This window comes from Amblyomma mixtum, chromosome 3, assembly GCF_055824585.1.
Source record: "Amblyomma mixtum isolate Tamu chromosome 3, ASM5582458v1, whole genome shotgun sequence".
Taxonomy (NCBI): Eukaryota; Metazoa; Arthropoda; class Arachnida; order Ixodida; family Ixodidae; genus Amblyomma; species Amblyomma mixtum.
Genome location: NC_143014.1, coordinates 35,604,510 through 35,621,253, shown reverse-complemented (window position 1 = coordinate 35,621,253; position 16,744 = coordinate 35,604,510). Strand labels below are relative to the sequence as shown.

Genomic DNA, 16,744 nt, shown 5'->3' with positions numbered 1-16,744 from the left:
GCAAAAGACAAAAGCTGTTCGATATATTCCGTTCCTCTAAATGCGAGAAGTGAACTGTAATAACTTTGTGAAATTCCACATGTAAAACGATCGAAAATTCTCGCTACATAATTTTTGTTTTTCTCAATTTCAACATCTTCAAAAGGTGAAGGAAGAAAGCTATCATTGGTGCTTAACAAAAACAACAAAATCAGAACAAGCAGCTGTTAGTACGTTCATCACACTGCTCTTGCTTTAATAACGGTTTAATCGGCCAGTTTCTTTGCTGCTAAACGTCAATCATGGGATTATCTGGTGGTATCGCGAACTGAAACTGGTACTGTACGTCAAAAATTATAAACGTCCAGTTTTGTCTTCTATGCCAGGTCTCAGTGGTTTGGAGCGAAAATGAACTTATGAGAGAAGATAAAGGCAACCGTTGGGATCGAAGCAGAGAAACGCGCGTCATTAAACACTGATATTTTCTAGTGCAAAATTAAACGCTCCTATACGAAGCATAGACGCAGGCTTTCCAAGTGAACGTGTACTGGGTAGCACTATCGAAAAAATGCGGTAACAGCATTGGGAGCTGCGGACAAATGTAAACGGAGCATGCCTTCGAACCCCTTTCGTGAGTTCCTAACTGTGCAATTGCCAGCTATGGCATTATGCATGATTGTTATTTTTTTTTTAATTTTCAATAGAAAAGGCATATAATTGCACTTCAGACGAAATAGCATGCTCTGTTTACTTCAACAGAAGAGGCATCTGGGCTAGGTACGGTGACATATAATGAATAAACAGCACTGAAGAGCAAACAGGACGAGCGCTGACTCACAACTAACGTTTATTGAGGAAAACGCAGAATATATCCAAGCCAAGGTGCACCAAAACCACACAATCATCAAAAACCAAAAAACCATGTCATGACAACCCCCGACACATGCCCTGTTCAAGAAATATAACCTCTGTTAACACTGACACATATTTTCTTCCCCTAATCTCATAATATGTTTGACCTCTATGATTTCCCGGTTGATCTTTGCCGAATGGGCATCTAAAATAACTAGCTCCTTTACACCCCTTGCAATATGCGCAACCAAATTTGACCCCCTACCAATCTCTATAGTGATCACTCGTGTTCCCGTAACCGAACATTAATACATCTGCCAGTTTGACCCACATACTCGGTTACGAGAATACGAGAGATCACCAGAGGTTGGTAGGTTGGTTGGTTCTATCACATGCAGTTATTTTAGATGCATGCCCATTCGTTAATACATCTACAGTTATTTTAGATGCCCATTCGTTAATACATACATTAATACATCTGCCAGTTTGACCTACATACTCGGTTACGAGAACACGAGAGATCACTAGAGGTTGGGGGGTCGAATCTGGTTACGCATTGTAAGGGGTGAAAAGGCTACCATCCTTTTCTATCACATACAGTTATTTTAGATGCCCATTCAGCAAAGGTCAACCGGGAAATCATAGAGGCCAAACATATATATCATGAGATTAGGGAAAGAATGTGTCAGTGATGCTTCCATTGCTTTAACAGATAATAAGGTTAGATTTCTTGAACAGGGCATGTGTCGGGGGTTGTCATGACATGGTTTTTGATGATTGTGTGGTTTTGGTGCTGCTTGGCTTGGATATATATTCTGTGTTTTCCGCAATAAACGTTAGTTGCGCGAGTCAGCGCTCGTCCTGTTTGCTCTTCGTCCTCGTCTTTAGCGCTGTTTAAGTTATGTCCGCACCTCTACAACTTGCAAAGCAAATTATTTCAATTTGTTAATTTCACGCAACAGTGTATGCTTTCGAGAGGAACTTGAAACAGTTCCGGTAAGTCAACAGTGACCAAATATTTACTGCTTTCTCACCAACATCCGCTATTACCTCAGGGACAGAGCGGAGGGACTGATAAGCCGGTCTCGAAAGCCTGTTACCGCGCGCTGTGCCGGCAAGCAATGCAGAGCAACGTTAATGGAACTTAGTTCCATGAACGTTGATGCAGAGAGCCAGCACTCCTTACAGCCATCTCTGTGAATGCAGTACCTCCTCCTAAATCGCATGTCCACACACTCCTCCTCTAGTCCAGAGTTTCGCAAGGAAGAAAATGTGTCATGCGCTCGCAAGCGCCGGAAAGAAATGTGCAATTGAAATCAATGAAGTCAGTTTAGGTATCGGAAAAAGTTTATTTGCAAAACGGCCAAACGAAGCACATGAAATTATTTCGTTCTTTCATCCTTCTATCCTTCAACTCCCCTTTTTAAGGAGAATGATGGATTGCCCTAACAGAAAAAAAAAAATATATATATTGCTTCTCTTCGGCCGTCACGAAAGCGGTCACCTTCAAGTTCGCGAGACAATGCATACAAAAAAGCGGGCATTGTATGACTTCCGCGGCACTTGTGTTAATCTCAGCGCATTATTATTGTGTCACACGACATGAACAAGCAGTTGTAACTTGCTAGTATGTTTTTGCAGGCTAGTTGGTGCCTAAGCATTCTGTTTTCTTTTGCGCAAAAGACACGACACAAAAGAAACGAGGTAGACAGGACAAGCGCTTGCCTGCTTAGTTCCAAAGAAAAGTTCGTTCCAAAGCTTCTGCGCTCCACATGTAGCAGACGATGCGCAGGGCCGGAAGCAAGACTCGACTGCAGCGCCGTTAGTTCGGGTGAGCGCCACTGAGACCACATTTTTCATGGAGGAAATATAGTGCCTAGAATACTAGTATATTCTAGGCACTATAGAGGAAATATAAAAAAAAGAAGGAATGACATTTTGGTGGAACTGTGAAACTCATAGAGCTGTGAAACTGGCTTGTGTTCTGGAAGCGTTGATTAGAAGTTCTATGACCGTGCGCTTTTAGCGCTGTACAAAACGGCACGCAACCTGTGCTCGATAAAAATAATTTTTTATTTATGAGGCTATAATCGCTGTTTGAACTTTTTTAAAATCTTCTAGACCGGCCTATCTTTTCGTCTTTTGATATTGTGTCGCGTGCAGCACCGCTCAGCGGAGGTTTCGCGAAGCCTCGCGTCTCGCGGTGCTCGCGGTCTCGCGTACCTCGCGCATACCCCGACCCGACCCGACCCCGGCCGGCCGAGTGAGCGAGCTCCGGGCGCCCGAAGCTGCTGTGCCGTTGTGCCCTGGCAGCTCTGGTTGGCTCCGGCGGTCCAGGTCTTGCTCGCTGCAAAATATTCGATTTGTACGATTGGTGTCACCAAAATTGTGGTCGGTATGGCGTCCTGGGAGGAAGGTTCAGGCTAACATGTTTGCCGCAGAGCGGAGAAACTGGCTTGGAAGCTCCTTCGAGATCTGATTTCTAGAGTGAGCGCTTCCCATCACAGGAAAAACATGGGCGAAGAGACGTCGTCTGTGGACCCGTCCAGCAATGTCAATTCAAGGAACCATAATCTGGTGTGCGGTGTCGTTGAAGGTAAGTGCCAGCAACTGTCAGCCGAGGCTTAGCGATTCGGAGCCCATAGATTATCGCTGAATGTCTTGTCGGCTGCGTCCGAGTTCCGTGCTCTAAATTGACGTAGTCTACTCCATGGCGCCATTGAAATGTACAACGAGATGAACCAGCTGCGGCAAAATTTTTTTGGGTTGCCTTTACGTTTTTAACGCATTGCTTACATGTCGTCACGCGCTTGCCGTGATACTGCCGCGTATTAACGCAGCGTTACATAAAGCAGGTTGTAAGTACCTCAGCTTGGCGGGTAGTGTTGCACTACAAGGTAAGCGTCAGCGGAATCCGAATCGGTTTTGCACTCACACTTCACATTCTGCTGGAATGCAAGCAGAGTGTGAGCTAAGTATCTGACACTGTATCTGACACTGTATCCGACACTGTATCTGACACTGGCAAGGTATCAGCTGTCACAGGCTTTTGGTTATGCAATCGCATCTGCCGTTTGTTGGAAGTTGACAGTTTCGTAAAGTTTGTCGCTCGCTGATCGAAACACTAGGGCTGCAGTCTGTGTATCTCGTAATGCTTTAGCCAAATGATAGATTTGGGCTACACTTAGCTGATTTTAAAGCCGCATTAGCTGTTTGGTAATAATTGTTTCGTGGGGATGTTATTGTTTGTGAAGGTGCCTTGCTTAAAGTTTTCTTCGTTTAGCTTGCCATATTTCAACACATATAGTAACGTTTCTTTTTTTTTTTTTTTTTCCCTCTGAAGGGTTTTATGGGCGACCATGGACGACCGAACAACGCAAAGATCTTTTTCAGAGGTGAGTGCCCCACGCCTATATAATCTTGTGTTAACTCATAACGGCTTGTTTTTGATGACTCGTGGCCGCATATTTTCGTGTTTCTCTGTTTACTTTCAGAATGAAGAAACTAGGACTGAACACCTACATGTATGCTCCAAAAGATGATTTCAAGCACAGAGCATATTGGAGGGAACTTTACACTGTGGAGGAAGCAGGTAATTGCGGTTATTGACTTTTTTTTGATTAGCTTGTTTATGCATTATTAGCATCTGTTCTTATTTCTTGTACACTGCTCAAGCAGTTAAATTTTATTTCATGAAATGCTGAATTTAGGAACTGATCCTTTTATTTCTCCCATTGAAACTTTTTTACTGGCCAGGTTAACTACGGGTCACATAGAAATTAAAAGCTAGCCTATAGCAGTAAAAAATGGAGACTCGCTTGCATAGCACTGAGGAATGGATGTGTAGATGTGTGCACTTTTTTTTTTTACTGAAGGGTACAGAAGCAATTATTGCCATGTACTGACAACATTGGTCATTGCCTGCATGCCTGACTGCATTTGCATCTAAGTGTAGTAAACCATGCATGACACATTGTCTTCTCTCGTACACCAGCTTGAGCTTTTTTCACTCATTGCTTGAGCTGTACCATTGGCCGCAAAAGTTCGCGGGATCTGCAGTGTGTGGCGGAGCAAAACGAAACTGCATTGCTGTGCCATCTGCCACCAGAGAGCGTGGTGTCGAGGCTCATGGCACTACCAGTTGGGCCATGAGCCTCGACACCACATTTTGTGATGGCAGATGGCTCTGTAATGCCGTTCTTTTTACTCTGCCTAGTACCGCAGATCCCGCAAGCTTTTGCGGCTGACAGTACAGAAGAAACTATATAGGCTAGTCACAAACAAATGTCACACTGTAATTAACACTAAGTGCCCTGTGAGAGCTGCTGGCTTTTTTTTTTTTTCATTTGGTACTCTTACCGAAGTAAGCCACATTGTGAAGAGGAGAACCAGTCAAAGGACAAGGACGAGAAGAGACATACACCACGATGACGGGTGTATGTCCCTGGTGTATGTCCCTGGTGTATGTCCCTGGTGTATGTCCCTGGTGTATGTCCCTGGTGTATGTCCCTGGTGTATGTCCCTGGTGTATGTGCCTGGTGGTGGGTCTCTGGGGGTATGTCTCTGGTGTATGTAAGCCACCAGTCATCATGGTGTATGTCTCTTCTTGTCCTTGTCCTTTTTGACTGGTTCTCCTCCTCATCATATACCAGCTGGCCAAGATTTCCACTCTCCTGCTAAACTACCTTATACCTCAGTAGCGTGGCTTTTTGGGCTTGTTGGTACATAGTTTCAATACACTGTAGCGCAGCAAAAGACGAGGACACGAGAGACGAACACCACGAGCACTAACTTCCAACAAATTTTATTCTCCTGAAGCATCACATTTACACGCCAGAAAACAGGAATCACATGTGCCAACAGTATCAATTCCTTAGATAAGCAAGCTCTTTATATGAGAGGAGAATGGAAGGTGTGCTTACACATGCGCATCCTGACCTATTTATCTTTTCAGCTTAAATGATTTCGTGCATTACCCTTTCTCTGCTTTTTCCTATTACCACACTTTTATCAAAGAAAGGCTTACAGGTTTTTGACTTGCATGCGAGAATGTGATCAACCAGCGATCTGCCTTGCCAGTTTGACGTTGCGAGCATGCACGTTGCGAGTTTGAGGCGCTTGTTCAGACATCTCCCTGTCTGGCTGATATAGTGTTTCCCGCATGACAAGGGAATTTTATACACAACACCTTCATCGCACGTGACGTAGGGCTTCTGATGCATAGTTGCGCATCCGCGCACTTTGTTGGTGTTAGTTTTTCCCAGTTTGCAGTACCTTCATCGCACGTGACGTAGGGCTTCTGATGCATAGTTGCGCATCCGCGCACTTTGTTGGTGTTAGTTTTTCCCAGTTTGCAGTTTGCAAAAGTGTGGTAATAGGAAAAAGCAGAGAAAGGGTAACGCGCGAAATCATTGAAGCTGAAAAGATAAATAGGTCAGGATGCTCGTGTGTAAGCACACCTTCCATTCTCCTCTCATATAAAGAGCTCGCTTTTCTAAGGAATTGATACTGTCGGCACATGTGATTCCTGTTTTCTGGCCTATAAATGTGATGTTTCAGGACAATAAATTTGTTGGAAGTTAGCGCTCGTGGTGTTCGTCTCTCGTCTCTCGTGTCCTCGTCTTTTGCTGCGCTACAGTGTATTGGTACCTTATACCCTTGTCGCACGGGCTCATTTAGTTATTTCAAGGAGTGACACTCGCGCATTGTCAGTGACGCTCACTTTAAGTGAGCTCGGTAAACTTGCTCCGTTTGCCTTGAACGCACTGTCACAGCCCACATGTGCAGTCAGCTTTGTGTGTCGAAAATCTCTCTACAGTGCTGGTAGCACCTTTTGCTGTTCAAAGCAGTGCCGGTGGCATCTAGCCCAAGCAGATGAATTGTTGCTTTCTGTGAACACACCTGCCGCAAAAATGTGTTGTCAAATCTACTTAATCCCCAACTGAAGTACGCTACCGAGCCACAGTGTCTTCTCACTTGAGGAGGGTCAGTGCGGGGACTACGTTGCATGTCTAATTTGGGAGTGCTAGCACTGCACCTGATGTAATGACTTGTAGTTCGTTAAGTCACTGCTCGAGGAAACGCTGGTTGTGGACAAAAAACTGCAGTGTCACCTTGCAGTGACACCAGTGGCAGATGGGAATGCTGAGTGTCTGTGCAGTACATTACTGGGAAAAGGTCTATTCCAGATGACACTTCCCTGTTTTGCACTATGCCACCAAAGTGGCATTTCATGAGGTGAAGTGCATTAAGGCCGGTTCACATGCAAGCGACAGCGATTGACGCGCCGCGAAAATTTCCAACTTGCTGAAACGTCACCGCTCATCGCAGCGACTACTCAAAACAGATTTTTTCCGTCACGGCGGCAGGTTTCGCTAGCATTTTCGCTTGCATGTGAAACAGGCTTTAGCTGGAAATTACATTAAATTTGCCCGTCTGACACCCCTATTACTTAGTACCTACCATTGGGGGGAATCTTCGCCAATGCAGCAGGTTTGGAAGAATTCATCGAGGAATATTAGAAAGCTTGGTGCAGAAACGAGCAGAAGCATTTTTTGTGGTGAAGTGGGTCTTGTACTTGGATCTCATTGCTCATGGGGAGGGAAAAAGTGCACAGCTTTCTGGCTTTTGCAACCCCTCATTGGCATTATGCTTTGCAGAGTTATGGACTCAATACTTGTGAACTGCATCAGTTTTGTTCGTCACATAACTGCCTTAGCTAAAGAGTGGTTGCATTCTCTAAAATTGGGGCAAATATCAATAGCATCTAGTAGTTGTGGTGCACGGTAGCCACTTCTTACAAAGGAACGGTAGGTTTGAGTTTAATTTGTTGTCTACCCTTTGCTTGTCCGGACATTTTGCTGGCTTCGCTTCCTGATGATTGCATTGTGTTAGCATGCGACTTTTAACTTCCAAACGTAGAACCTCTTCAGCATTTTTAATGTAACGTGCAAGTTGTAAATAGTTTGTTGTAAATACGCCGTGCAGAAATGCTAGTTATTTTGCATGATTGAAGGTTGTGCGTATGTTTATGTATGACCTGATTTATTGATAATGAAATTATTGCTGTGAAGTGCAGATTACTACAACTAGGCCATGCTAGCCATGAAATTAGAAACTTTTATCATTATTCCAAGCAGGTTGCGAGAATCAGTCTGAATCTGGAAGTGGCCTTTGAAGATTATACTCTAAATCCATCTCTGTGTCTTGACTCTTTGGGGCGCCTTTAAATGTAAATTATTATAACTTGCTGGAAAAATGTTTCTTTCAAAGAAATCTTTGATGAGCCAAAAGCAGGTAAACCGTGGATAACAGTGCGGGTAAATAGAACAAAACAAGTAATGCTACTTACAGAAAATACAAGACTCTTTGTGTGTGAACTTGACCACTACAAACACCTGCTTCACGGAGTTTAGAGTACAATTTGGGATTGGCTAAACCTAGCAGCACTAATGCTGATGCAAAGAGAAAATAGGCAACTCTCCTATTTTTCTTGATAGTACCCAGATATCTTGAAGTAATGCCAAAGCTTAGTTGTTACATGATTACATTAAATAAATCTTTGTAAATAAGTAAAGTTTTCTACCCTTTTCAGTGTTACTTGCAGTGTGCAAAAGGTTATGCCTTCGATCGTTATAAGTATGGTTGAAGGGTATCAGGTGTACTAATAACGAAGAAAAGGTACCTGGTTGATCACATTTCTTGAGGGTACTAAAAGTCTGTTCTTTGACTATCTCAGTGCTTTTATATATTTTGCAAGTGATTGAAAAATTGGGCTGCTCTTTAAAGATTGCAAAAAAGTCTGTATAGCGCAAGTCTTCAAGAGTTTTTCTAACTCTTTTGTAAGTGACTGTAGCCAAATCACACTGCGTTCTGTATGTTGTAAAATATTTGAGATCATTCTTTGCACCAACGTAATTCATCATTTAGAAGCAGACAGTTTTTCTCTGAATCAGCATGGTCTCTGCAAAGGGTGTGACCTGCATTGCTCATTACTTAGGTAGTGGGACTCTTAAATGATCTTTTATTCAGCTGAAAGCAAAGGGTGCACTGGAGTAATTCTAAATTATTGTGAGGCATTTCATTCTTTCTCACAAGAACTTTTACATTGTAAAATGTGTTCTCTAAATATGAATAAAAAAATGTCAAACTTAATTGTAGAACTGAGTGCATTTGTTGAGGGTAAAAGCAACTTGAGTAGCTCTGCAGGGCTCAGCACTGGGGCCGTTCCTCTTCTTGATTTGTGGTTGTTATCACTTGAACATTTTCTTACATATCAGATTATTTGCAAATGGCCACGTTATTTGTAACTCTGTATGTAACCAGGAAGGCAAGTCGGGTGGGCGGATGAGATTGGGAAGTTTGTGGGGATGAGGTGGCCGCAGCTGGCATAGGACAGAGTTAACTGTAGGGATATGGGAGGAGCCTTTGTCCTGCAGTGGATGTCATTAGGCTGATGATGATAGTGGTGATGTAACCGACATAGTGTACATGTTCTCCAGCAGGATCTGCACAACATTGCATCGCGGTGCCAAAATTTGGAGCTTTATCGTATATAATTTTTTGGTAAAGTAAATTAGTAGAGTTTAAATTTTACTTGGTGATGTTTACTAAATTAGGACGTACTAGTGATTGTACTTACAAACCAGGTGAAGGCATTTTCAGCAGTGACTCGGTCTGCAGTGATTGGACGGCCGAGCTTAATGCTGCAGATCCTGATCCCGACTACATTGGCCACATTTCAGTAGAGACACCTATGTACTGTGTGATGTCTCACTCTGTGCATGGTGAATAACCGCAGGGGGCAGAAAAAAATCTGAAGCCCTCTGCTATGGAGTCCTATTCATACCCCACATGCAGCTTTGGGTAGCCGAACATAGCGCCAAGCATGTAGCTTTAAGTGGTGGGCCTGTTGTCCCAGGTGAAAAAGATGTCAACTTGTTTGCTCAAAGAACAGCCTGCCTGTGTGCATTGAAAGGGACAGATTTATAACAAGCATACTTAAAGGTGCACTGAAGAGGAATCTGAACTTTTCTTTTTGCTGCGGGAACTCGATCTACACGTTCCGAGCTTTCATAGAAGCTTCGATTTATTGCCCTGTGTGGCCGATTTCCCTAATTAAATCGAATTAACGTCCGGCTCCTGCCTTTCTTTTTTTAATTCTCCCTCGTACGGTGGGCGGAGTCTACCAACGCGTGGAGCGCCTTTCACCGAGTCCCGTGGCGGCTTTCCGCTCTGCCATCGGCGGAGTAATACGTAGTAGTCCGTAGTAGCAAATAGTCCGCGCGTATTTTTATTTCTTCAGGCTTATTTTGCGGCTATATTATCTGCGAATGAAACTATTCATGGAAACCTAAAAAACAAAATAAAGCGAAAGCAAAGCCTCCACGGGACTGGGTGAAAGGCGCTCCACGCGTTGGTAGACTCCGCCCACCGTACGAGGGAGAATTAAAAAAAAAAGGCGGGAGCCGGACGTTAATTCGATTTAATTGGGGAAATCTGCCACACAGGGCAATAAGTCACTGTTTCTAAGAATGCTAGGAACGTGTAGATCGAGTTCCCGCGGCAAAAAGACAAGTTCAGAATCCTCTTCAGTGCACCTTTAACTATAGTCGACGACCGAAAATTCGGACGCCTGATTTTTCGGACATGCTTGATTATTCGGACTTTTTCGCGGCACCGCGACATGGCCTATAGAGCCAATGTATAAGAGCGCTTGAAATTTCGGACGCACCGCAACTGACCACCCGATTTCTCGGACCTCGTTCGCCCTCGCCGCCAGTACCCAAGCCGCCATATAATGTGTACAGTGGAACCTCTTTAGTTCAAACTGCAGTAGAGATCGAAAACTTGATTAAACAAAATGAAATTCAAGCTTAAAGGGAGCCTTTAACTTGTGATGCTGAAATTCTGCGCGAGTCGGCACTGCGCTCGCGTGGTTTCGAATTCGTACTGTTCTTGAATGTCTTCCGCTTCACGAACTTGAACCGTAGTCTCAGTTTACGGAACTCATCTGTGCGGATTCTTTCGTCCCGAATACGGAACGCGAATACGATCGCGGAGCGCTTGGTCGCGGAGACTACGCGCGCACCGTGGCCTCTGCGATCGAAGCGCGCTTTTGCCGCCGGAGCAGATCGCAGCGGCCACGGCACGCGCACAGGAGCTTCCAAGTGTCGTCTATGGATGGCGCTCGAGGCCGTGATCATCATCAATTTTTTTCTCCGCCGCGGTTTTCCGCTATCCACATCGGCATCAGTATCGCCAGCTCCAGCCTTTTGTGGCTTGTTAGCGCATTTGGCGTAATAGTTGTGGTTGTGGCTTTCGCGTGCTGCCGCCGGGCGTTGCAGTTTTAGCCCGATGGGCAAGCACCTTAATAGCTACACAGCTGGGAGTTAGCTCTCTAACACGGCAAGTGTGCGGCGGGCGGGAAATTCGACGTGGCCGAGAAGTGCGTCCAATGATGGTGCACCCAAAAGAGACACAAGCTGCAAAAAGCGCGTTTTCCGAGGCAGAGAGAGAGAGAAAAAACATTATTTACACAGGAATTCGGGGCAGGCCCCAGGGTCCGCGCACGACCCCACTGCACTCAAGTGTTTATGTTCCTAACGTCCATAACACTGGCAGCCCGGCCGGTGGCGATGGTCTGCACGGCCGGGTCCTCCGAGCGCAGCAGGGTCTCCCAGTCCTCCCAGATCTGACATGCGAGTTTCCCGAACCGGAAGAAGAGCTGCTATGTGATGGAAGTGCAGAACAACGGCTACGCGTTGACAGCGGACATGCTGTGCGGCTTCTTTTGGGATGAGCGTGCGCAAGTGACAATTGAACATAAAATAAATGTCGCTCATTCCCTGGATGGTGTGTTAAATTTTTTTTTCGCACATCGCGTGTATGGGCCGCACCCTGAAAATTGGCCCTCGAATCTGGAAAAAAGAAATTGCGGCCCTTATACGCGTTCATACGGTATGTTGCACTGCGAAATATAGTCGGGAGAAGCTTTAGAATGTGTGCAATACAACTGGCCGCTTCCTCCGGCATATTGGTAATAAGTTCGTGATTTTTTCGGTGAAATTTGATTTTCCAGACTGCCCGATTTTTCGGTCGTTTTCACGGTCCCTAGAGAGTCTGAAAAATCTGTCATCGACGTACTTATCAAAGTGTTTAAAGCTCTATATAATTCACTAAAAAATTAACGTGCGGTTTCACACCACATGCCACTTTCATCAATCAGTCGGGCATTGTGTCACAGCTACTGTACCTTGCCTGAAGACATTAAATAGCTCTCCTTCTTGTGCGCTTCTATTTCTTCTTTCCCCTCACTCTGAATGCCCTTCTTATCCCTCCAGTTGCCAGTCGGTGCTGAGATGCCTGCCCTGAGCTTAGCTGTTACAGTGTGGCCAGCCTCTTTCTATTTCTTTTTCCCTTTTGTAATAGCTAGTACCATCACCACTTTCTTTTCCTTCCCTTTCTTTCTCTTTTTTTGCTGCATATATTCGTGGCCTACTTATGAATAAACTGGTGTTTACCGTGGGTTTTTTTTGTTTCCTTAAGCATTCTGCTGTTAACCTTTCCTCTCTCTCTCTTTGCAGAGCACTTGACAAACCTTATTCAGGCAGCCACGGAAAACTCTATCACTTTCTACTATGCCCTTTCACCTGGCCTAGACATCACATATTCTAATTCCAAAGAAGTATCCTGCCTGAAGAGGAAACTGGAGCAGGTGTGTGCTTGTAGTATCAGTCTGCATGGCCTATTTCCACTGGTTTACTAGGGGGAACAGAAAGAAGTGCGAGCTCATGTGTCCTCCTTTCTCCCTTTTCTTTTCACCATTGCGCAGGTGGCTCAGTTTGGATGCAGTGCATTTGCACTCCTTTTTGATGACATTGAGCCGGAGATCAGCGAGACTGACAAAGAGGTGTTCCAGTCATTTGCTCATGCCCAGGTGTCTGTCACTAATGAAGTCTACCAGGAGCTGAACCAGCCAAAGTTTATTTTCTGTCCAACAGGTGAATGTCTGTTCCTTTTGCACAACGAAAAATTGTGGGAATTGGCTGGAGGGCCAAGTTCACTTGGCATAGTTGCCAGACATTAGTCACTTTCACAAGAATGGCTAAAAGGTGTTCTTGTGTCAGTGGTTGCTTTTAAATAAAAGCAGAATTTAAAGCATTGACTGCTTGTCTCAGAGTAGCGAGGTCACTCTGAAATTTTGCAGGTGGCGGCCAGAACTGCTTTGCTCCGAATGGCTGTTTCTGTCGCATGGCTTTCTGATGTTGCTGGGATGTGTTTTGAAGGTAGAGGGCTTAAGTATTAATGAACTGAGGAAAAATTGAAGTTAAACTGCATCAATAGATGGCAGCATTCTGAGTAGAGAGGCACTGCTTTCAGTGAAAACCGAAATTTTATATGCTAGAAAAGGTTAAAAAGAAATATAGGTGTCCTCTCCGGCCAATTTGGCAAGAGGACTTTGATGTGTCGTCCCGGTTTTGGGCTTGGATTCCAGAGGCTAGGCTGCTCCACCATTCACTTATGATCACATTCCGGGTTATCACGAACAGTTTTCAGAGCGAGGTTCAGTGAAGTTTCAGCGAAGTTTTTGCTTGTAAGCAGCCGATTTTTCTTTGTGAGGTAAGATATTCCTACAGAGTTCAGTATCGCGTTTGTTTTCATCAAAAACTGCTGCCGAACTCAGTTTGCACTTTCTGTAGAGCTGCTGACATTCTCGGTGGAATCTGATGGTCCGGAGCATGACTGCCCGAGATCCGCGGCCGTGCAATGTGGTTTTCAGCAGGCCCGCTTTTTCGTTTTGCTTTGCTGGCAGAGGCAAGCCGGAATCTTTTGTATGCTCATTTCAATGTGAAGTTATTGTATCGGCAAATAGGTAACATTAGACCTTTAATGAAAGTGGTGGGCCGTTCAAAGTGTTTTCGCTGCAGCTTCAGTGGCACATATTTACAGAAATGTGCAGCTAGCATGGGTGCCTAGTACAGGAAGTGCTTTGTATATGGCAGACAGATTGGGAGTTCTGGGTGGAGCCTCAACAGCACATGCCCCCCGCATGTTTATGCCACGTGTTGCAAAGAGTCTGAAGAGTTTGCATTGTCCAAAGCATCGATATTTTGGTGCATGAGACTCCTATTTGATGCGCATTGGCGGCTCCAGGTAGCATGGTCTGAGTACAAACACTCGCAGGACGAAAATGGGTGCTTGTTTAAAAACACGACTAAAAAGGATTATGCAATTTGGTTGCCAGTGTAGCCGGTGCATTTATTGCGCAAATATGTCCACTGTTTGAGATCTGGAGTAAAACGAAAATTGTGCCGCAGTACTGATTTCGAAAAGCAAAAGACCAAAGCTACCAGATTTTTGGAAACTAACATTCATGAACTATCCTGTAAAGTCTTCCAGTGTTCTAGTGCCATTTCACATCGGCGAAGTTTCAAGTCTGCAAACTTTTTCACAGGCCCCATAAATTTCACGGTGCTGCTGCTAGCAACGAACATTAAAGTAATCATAAAATTGTTACATAAGTTGCAGTAACGTTGCATGACATTAGAACGCTGTTGTAATGGTAACAATTTACAAATAACGTTATATGTTGTATCATAAACACTAGTTTAATTTCCAGACTAAACATTGTGCTAATGCTGTGCTATAAATGTTATTATAATGCTCAGAATTAGATATATTTTATGTTGAATCGCAAACACCAGTTAAAAAGTCACTGAAAAGGGTGTTGTGGGTTGGCTATAAAATGCTTACATTATGTAGAGTACAGGCCACCGAGAGTTCATGCTACGTACAAGACCTCAAAAGCGAGCTGATAGTTTACAGTACAATTTTAAGAACTCCGACGAACTCGCGGCGACCAGCGGTGCCGTGCTTTCGCCTGAATTCACTCGCAACGCGTCATGTAGTGCTCTGTACGTCAGAAGCGGACTGCCATCATTGGTTTGTCACACCAGCGCCGTCAGCGCCAAACCAGTTTAGGAGGCGTTGGCTCCGTCCCCTGGGGAGTCTGTCAACGGAGGGGTCGAGTGTGTGAAGCCAGTGGACCGACATTTCAGTGTGCAAAAAGTGACGAGAGGAGAGGGAAAGGCGCGAAGACGCTGAAATTCAAATTTTGACTACAAGTACTAACTCAGCTTCCACAAAACGCATCAAAAAAATTTTGCTGGAGGATATTTGTGATGCTGTGTTCTTTAGCATCCTAGGCATATCGCATCTTTGTGGAGACCCCCTTTCACAGCCCCTTCAATTTTTTTTTCTTTTTTTACTGGGAACAAAAATTGGATGAAGTTGTCCTCAGTGGTTCTTTAAGCTACATTGCTGGCATAGTGCTTGCTGCAACTTTGGAAATCAAACACTTTTGTTTGATTTCTGAAACATTGTTTGAAGGTTATGTTATGGACTGATCGAACGAAGTGTGAGATGTATACATGCAGTGAAGGTAAAAATAGTTGACACACTTGTGCATTGAAACTGCCCCATTGTAGAAGTGCAGTTGCTTATACCTCTCAGTTATTGCCAGGTTACTTGTTCCCAAAGCAGTTTAATATGGAAAAAAAAAAAAAGCTAGGGGAAATCTTACTAGTGTGTTGAAAATAACAAGGTATGAACTGCCAATTTGTTGATCACTGTTTGTGCCCAGTGCGGTGGCTCACTGGTTAGGGAGCTCGGCTACTGAGCTGGAGGACCTGAGTTCCCAGCCACAGTGGCCATGTTTCGATGCAGGCGAAACAAAAGTCGTTCGTATGCTGTGTGATGCCAGTATTTGTCAAAGAACCCCAGGTGGTCTAAATTAGTCCGGAGCCCTCTACTACGGCGTCCCTCATAGCCTATGTCACTTTGGGACGTTAAACCCCACAGTTTAGTTATTTAGACACTGGTTGTAAAAATTAATTCTGTTAAACCATGCTGAGTTAACTGGTGAAGCAGATCCCTTTTCATGTAAAGCTTAGCCTAATAAGGTGGGGGAAAAATGAGTGGCTGGTTTTCCTGGTGCAGTGTGTTAAAGAAGGTTCTCATCTTTCCCTCTAATTTCGGTTCACCTTTTTGTAATGCGTCTTATGGATCAGAATGAGCTGCAGGGTGCAGTCTGGGTACTTTCACGGTTTTAGCATGGCTGTGCAGGCGTGGCTTCTCCTTCCCTCACTTTGAAGTGGAACAATAGCCTTGTTTCTGTACATTGTATAGACAGTATAGGCCAGTTTGTTTGTTTACCTACATTAACATATACTGAGCTTATGAGAAGTAATGTAAGTAGCATGGGTCACTGAGAGTAAACATCTGTTTTTAGACATGTTGTAAAGCGCTGTGAATGGGATGGCTGAGGCCTCAAGCTGTGGTTATTCCATTGAGTTGTAGTGTTGTTTTTGCAACTGCTACGTTGCTGGAGGAAGCACAAGCTCTGCTGGTACGCCCAGAGTTATTACCGTATGATGTACAGAGGGTGAAACGCACGCTCGTCTAGAGCACACAAGCTGCATGCTGCAGACTGCTTACCGGATATCTAGGGATGATGTTGCTATTGTCCCCCGACTCCCACTTTTTCTACTTTATAGTAATTTATCTGTGCTTTCTCTTCAATTCATCTTAAATTGTAAGGTTTTGGTTGTCCACAAAAGGGATGCACTGTGATTGCTTTAAGTGGTTTACCTTTGTCTGCATATCTTTCCATCTATATGCTCTTTACACTTTCTGTTCTTTTCTTTTTTCTTTTTTTTTCTCAGAATATTGTGCTGCCAGGGCTGTACCAAATGTTCAGAACTCCGAGTACCTGAATACTATTGGCCTGAAGTTAATGCCTGGAATCGACATCATGTGGACAGGTAAGTACGCTGTGTCCGGCTGCTTCCACAATTGCAGGTATTTATTGTAAGCTTAAAATTTGCAATTTGAGCACTGGTCTCGTGTGTTT

General features: G+C 44.3%; 1 protein-coding gene across 2 annotated transcripts in view; it reads left to right on the top strand.

Moving 5' to 3' along the window:
- Window positions 1–3,025: 3,025 nt before the first annotated feature.
- The window catches only part of Oga (O-GlcNAcase), a 39,105-nt gene continuing 25,386 nt past the window's right edge, over window positions 3,026–16,744 (top strand). For both annotated transcript variants that reach the window (XM_089578690.1, XM_089578689.1), the window contains exons 1-6: window positions 3,026–3,427; window positions 4,175–4,226; window positions 4,326–4,423; window positions 12,417–12,547; window positions 12,665–12,833; window positions 16,557–16,655. In XM_089578690.1, the coding sequence (XP_089434816.1) occupies window positions 3,346–3,427; window positions 4,175–4,226; window positions 4,326–4,423; window positions 12,417–12,547; window positions 12,665–12,833; window positions 16,557–16,655 (631 nt within the window). In that variant the 5' untranslated portion in view covers window positions 3,026–3,345. The remainder of the gene's footprint in view (window positions 3,428–4,174; window positions 4,227–4,325; window positions 4,424–12,416; window positions 12,548–12,664; window positions 12,834–16,556; window positions 16,656–16,744) is intronic.